Below are 5,520 nucleotides of genomic sequence, written 5' to 3'. Positions count from 1 at the left end.
ATAATCTCGTTGTGTAAGCCTAGTCTGAACAATCATGACCAAGTTTCATCAAAAACTTGTTTAGCATGAAAGTCATGAGGGCTAGGGAGAATGGTATAAAGGACTTGTGCTAGCGACTTGGAAGTTGGCCCATGACCTTTTCGTGATTAGACTACTAAAAGACAAAATTATATATTTGGAGGACCAACTAAATTCTTTCTTATGAGTTAAATTTTGTTTCAAGCATGTCCTTAGCAATTTTGAAAAGTTGGGTGTTTTCCCGCTCGAGGAAAAAAGTAATAATGTGAGGAGGAACTGGGCGGACCCGTGTGAAAGCTATCCGTTTCCCCCTTTTTCTCTCCTCTCATCTCTTCTCTTCTCGCCGCCGCAACACAGTGCTCTCGTGCGTGTGTCAATAGCTATTAGCGAAGCAACGTTCATATCTTCTCTTCACTGTGTGTGTATGTTCCGCGCGCGCGCGCTCTCTCTCTCTCTCTCTCTCTCTCTCTCTCTCTCTCTTCCCTGCTAGCTCGTGCCCTTGCCCTAACCCTAATTTGAACCCCAATTCTTCAGGTCCCCTGACGTCCCCTTTCCCCCTCCGATTTCTGCATACGATCGTCATAGCACCCCACCCCGCAAACACAGGCATAGACACAGACACAGACACAGACACACACAAACACACACAGCAACTTCCACCCCATGGTTTCTGCGTGTTTTTGTAACACATTTCTGACTGGTTCTTTCCTTATTCTGCCCTGTCGTTTTGTGGTTGTTCTATGCAGTAGACAGCTCAAATGAAGGGAGCCAGCGCTAAGGGCGCCCTCTCCAAGAAGGGGGAAGAAACGTAAGCTTTCTTATGCTGCCTCAATTTCCAGTTCAGGAAAATGTTCTTTTTGGGGGGACTGTTGTGTGTCTTTTTTTTTTTTTTGGGGGGGGGGATTATGTTTGCGAACGCTTTTGTTTTTCTGGATTTTGCTTCCCAATTTTATTTTGTGGTTTTTGTTTTCTCTCTTCATTTTTTGGGGTGGAAAATTTGGGGTAATTACAAAATCTCATGCCTTTCTTCATTATGATTTAAAAATTGCCCATTTTGAAACCTCGTGCTTTCTTTGTCTCTGCAGAAATCTGAAGAAAAGAAAGCAGCTGGCCCCGAAGGATGATAAGGCCAAGAAAAGGCAGGCCAGGAAGGAGCGCAAAGCCAAGAAGGACCCGAACAAGCCCAAAAGGGCCCCCAGTGCCTTCTTTGTCTTCCTGTAAGTCCACCTTCCCCTGCACCCCCGCACCCCCCCTACCCAACTGCTGGAAACTTGCGTTCTTTTCCCATACACTCCTCACTTTCTATATTAAACTATGCAGGGAAGAATTCCGGAAAACCTTCAGTGCTAGTAACCCCAACAACAAATCTGTATCTGCTGTAAGCTACTTCCTCTCCATGCATGCATACATACGTGTTTCTGCATGTGTACATCCATTCATTTGCGATGTGGTACGCCTGTGCAATGCCTTTGCACGTGCATGCATGTATATGTTTGTATACATGAAAATGCCCAATTATGTATACACATGCACACATGATTGAACATACATATATGCACATGCCTGTTTGCCTGCAAGTATGTATCTATGTACATTCACTTGTATACACATTCACATGTGAAGGTAAATACACATACATGCATGCATTTATGTTTGTGCATGTGTTTTGTGTGCATCCCTATCTTTGAATTTTGACATAATCCTGCATGGATGTGTTTGCATGCATTCAGTTGTATACATATTACATATGCACACATGATCGAAAATACATACATAAATTCAGTTGTGTACATATTACATACGCACACTTGATGGAAAATGCATACATGCACACGCACGTACACATAAATGTGCACATTTACAAGTTTGTTTGCATTCAACTATGTATCTACATACATTTAGTTGTATACACATGTGTACATGATTGATTTATGTTTGTGTATGTGCATATACATCCCTGTATTTAAATTTTGACAATATTCAGGTGCATGCATGGATGTATTGCAGACATCCAGTTGTATACACATGCACACATGATTGAGAACAGGCATTTATTCTCGTTCATGTGTTAAATCTGTATATGCATCTCCAGATTTGAAATGACATTTTCAAGTACATGCAAAGATGTGTTTGAATGCATAGGCACGGGCTCATAGATGTATTCATGTACATGTCGGTCTGCAGTCTAGTATGTGTATGCAGACATACATTCAGCTGTGTAATTTGATAGTTTGGACTTGAGTAACTTAAGTACGTGCATGCATGTATGTTTGCCATGTCATATGTATGTGAATTTTGGTATGCATGTGGTTTTGCTTGTTCTTTTGTGTATTTACATACATATATATGCATTCAGTTGTATTATTTGATGCTTTGCACTTGATTTAACGTTAGTTTATGCATGCACACATCGTGTGTTGTGTGTATGCATGTGATGTACCAGTGTGTTTGCATGCCTAAACATAGGCTTGAGCACATCGATGCACACATCTGTATGCATGCAAGTATGTATGCAGACATGCATTACAAACATACATTCAGTTGTTTAAATACATTCAATTTGATAATCTACACATGATTGAACATGCAATTGTTCATATTATACATGTCCGTGTACATGTACTTATCTGTCACATATATACATGCAATTTTATACTGTACATGATTGAACGTACAATCATGCTTGTTTTGAGTCCATATCATCCATATCCATGTCTATATGCTTATGTATGTTAGCTGGGAAATTCCTGTGCATTGTCTATATGAGTTGTTATGCATGTATTTACCCTCATGTACATAGCTTTACACATGCATGCTTATTCATATGGTACATGTACATGTACACATAACCTACACATCTCCTGACTGCAAATATCTTGTTCTTTCACATTTGTAATGGATTGTCTCTGATGTCTTTATCAGGTTGGGAAGGCTGGGGGTGACAAATGGAAATCAATGAGTGATGCGGTAACAACAGTTTTTCCTTTCCTGCTGCTCTGTAGGGTTAATTTCAAATTTCTGGGAAGCTCTGACTTGTGCTAGTCCCACACATGCATATGTAGGACAAAGCTCCTTATGTTGCCAAGGCTGAGAAGAGGAAAGCTGAGTATGAGAAAGCCATGAAAGCTTACAATGCAAAGCAGGTAATAGGTCTTTGGCTTTGCATTGCAGCAAGCTAGTTTGTGTGTATTGAATCTGTTTGCCCCATATGGTGGCTTACTGCCGCCCCACTGAATTGTCAATGCTTTGTTATTCCCATCACCCCTGATTTTCAGCTGTCAGACTTGCCTATGTCTGAGCTATGCCTAGCATCATGTGTGATGCTTGCAGTTGTCATTTGTGGGCTCCCATCCCCCCCCCAAAATCCCCCAAAAAAAAACAAAAAATCTTCCCCCTTCCAATCCCCCCTCCCTTTTCCCCTTTTACACTCGACAGACAAAACTTCTGCCTGATAAAAGGGGATTGTCACATGCCGGTGCCAGATCTTCCTTGGCCTATCCCTGCCCTTTGCTGGCTGGGTGGTGGGAGATGTCTGCAAAGACCCTTAGGTTTTTTCCAATGCTTTCAAGTTGGACTAATGCTCTTCAAAATTCTTAATTTTTATCCCATTGCTCTGGAGTTGAACTGATGGCACGTCCCTTACTTATAGCAGGGACAAGCTGTGGATGTTGCAGGCGGGGAGGAGTCTGACAAGTCCAAATCAGAAGTGAATGATGATGATGAGGAGGTATGGATGTTTCATCCATCTGGTTAATGCCCTTACTTATTTTACTCATCTTTTGCCTCTCTCATGGTGTGCCTTCTCATCATGATGCAGGAGGAAGAAGATGAAGAAGATGAATGAGTCTGGTCTTTGGGAGTTAGTCTGTCTGTCTTGACTGTTAGGTACATCCTTGCATGCACTTAATCAGTGAAAAGTGCATGGATATGTTTAGGGGGCCTCATTTCAGATATACTATGAAGTAACACCCTTTTGTCTCATGCAGGGTGAAACGTTTGCACCCCCCAATGATGTTATATGCCCTTGTTGGTAACTGCAAGTTGATGAGCTTCGTGTGCTCAAGTTTCTGTGCAAGAGCTCTCGTCCCCTTGCCTAAAAAATGAATAGTAGGAACAGTGTCTGTTTTAGCTCTGTGTGTTTTGTAAAATAGGAGTAAAGCCTTTGCTTGTCTCCAACATTGTTCTGGGTTTAAGGAAAATTGGGTTTCCATACTATTTTTTATGGTTATAAAATAGGTGATGCATTAGCCCTTCTATTTGTTTACTTAGAATTGTAGCATTTTTGGTGTATCACAGCCCTTAAGTAGGTAGAGCTTAATTTAAAAATGCCATGCAACCCTCTAAGGCTGGGTATGGGTTTTCTATGAGAGCAGTGTGGGTCAAGCAAGGTAGCAGAGGGGGTCTACCGATGGGCAGCCAAGATGTGGACTTGACACTAGTGAACAGGCAGTGCACTGACTGAACTCTGTATACAGAACTATTCTGCGGGTGGGTTGGGTGGTAGGTTTTTACATACAGCTAGTACTACATGAATGGCTATAGTAGCCACTATTATATCTACAGGAGTGTCTTACTCAAGGACTATATCTACATGAATGTCTTACTCCTTACTACATGGATGGCTGTAGTAGCCACTATATCGACAGTAATGTCTTATAGGACTATTTCTACAGGAATGTCTTACTCCTTAAGGTTTGTTGTAGCCACAATATCTACAGGTAGATTAGTTGCCTGGTAACACTTTTTTGAATGACTTAACACCAAAATCTCTTCTTGCTTTAAAAAACTTGGATTGATTGTAACCTTTCTAAGCGAAAATGGCTTGAATCATAGCCTGCTTTTAGATGGGTGTTTCAGCTTGGGCTGATGTCAGTTATTTATGAGTGTGTTTGTGTGTCTTGGCAACTAATCTACAGGTGCTCTAAGTTGCCTGTAGAGAAAATGGATTGAAATCTTCATGTGCTTTTAGTGGGCGTTTCAGGTTGGGCTGCTGTTAGTTATTTATGAGTGTGTGTGTGTGTGTGTGTGTGTCTCTCTCTCTCTACAGGCAACTAATCTACAGGTGCAGATAAGTTGCCTGGTGTTAACTTTTTTTTGAATGACTTAGATGAAAACCTCTTCTTGCATTTAAAAAACTTGGGTTGCCTTTGAATCAAAGGGCAAGCGCTTGAACCTTAGCCTTCATCCAGATAAGCTGTTTCAGGTTATTTTTCATAACAGGCTTGGGTGACGTCAGTTATTTATAAGTGACTCTCTCTCTCTCTCTCTCTCTCTCTCTCTCCCCCCCACAAAGTGTCTCTCTCTCAACCCCCTTTAAACAACAAAAGTCTAGGATTGCATTTTGCGTCCTATTTTTGTTTTGGATTTCAATGCTTTGCTGGTATTAGGGTTTGTTAAGGGACATTAACTAGCAGCCAGTCAGATCTACGAATTGGGGATGCTCATCTTGGGAATGCTTACTTATTTCATCTATTGCCATAAAGATTTATATTTGCCTAATTT

General features: G+C 41.2%; 1 protein-coding gene across 9 annotated transcripts; it reads left to right on the top strand.

Annotated features, from left to right (window-relative positions):
* The first annotated feature begins 294 nt into the window (after window positions 1-294).
* LOC147633191 (high mobility group B protein 3-like) lies at window positions 295-4,272 on the top strand. 9 transcript variants are annotated; one of them, XM_086806215.1, is made up of 9 exons: window positions 295-440; window positions 765-826; window positions 1,104-1,235; window positions 1,339-1,396; window positions 2,941-2,985; window positions 3,081-3,161; window positions 3,668-3,745; window positions 3,836-3,903; window positions 4,005-4,272. In XM_086806215.1, the coding sequence occupies exons 2-8, from the start codon at window positions 777-779 to the stop codon at window positions 3,860-3,862; spliced, it is 471 nt and encodes a 156-aa protein (XP_086662341.1). In that variant the 5' UTR covers window positions 295-440; window positions 765-776; the 3' UTR covers window positions 3,863-3,903; window positions 4,005-4,272. The 9 variants fall into 9 exon arrangements, with proteins under 9 accessions (XP_086662341.1, XP_086662347.1, XP_086662344.1 ...); XM_086806221.1 differs by having other exon boundaries at window positions 297-440; window positions 3,671-3,745; XM_086806218.1 differs by having other exon boundaries at window positions 356-434.
* The last annotated feature ends 1,248 nt before the right edge of the window (window positions 4,273-5,520 follow it).

The sequence above is a fragment of the Cibotium barometz genome, chromosome 12 (genome assembly GCF_041138505.1).
Source record: "Cibotium barometz isolate CiBa-2024 chromosome 12, ASM4113850v1, whole genome shotgun sequence".
Taxonomy (NCBI): domain Eukaryota; kingdom Viridiplantae; phylum Streptophyta; class Polypodiopsida; order Cyatheales; family Cibotiaceae; genus Cibotium; species Cibotium barometz.
Note: the sequence above shows the minus strand (reverse complement) of the source record. Positions and strands in the feature narration are given on the sequence as shown.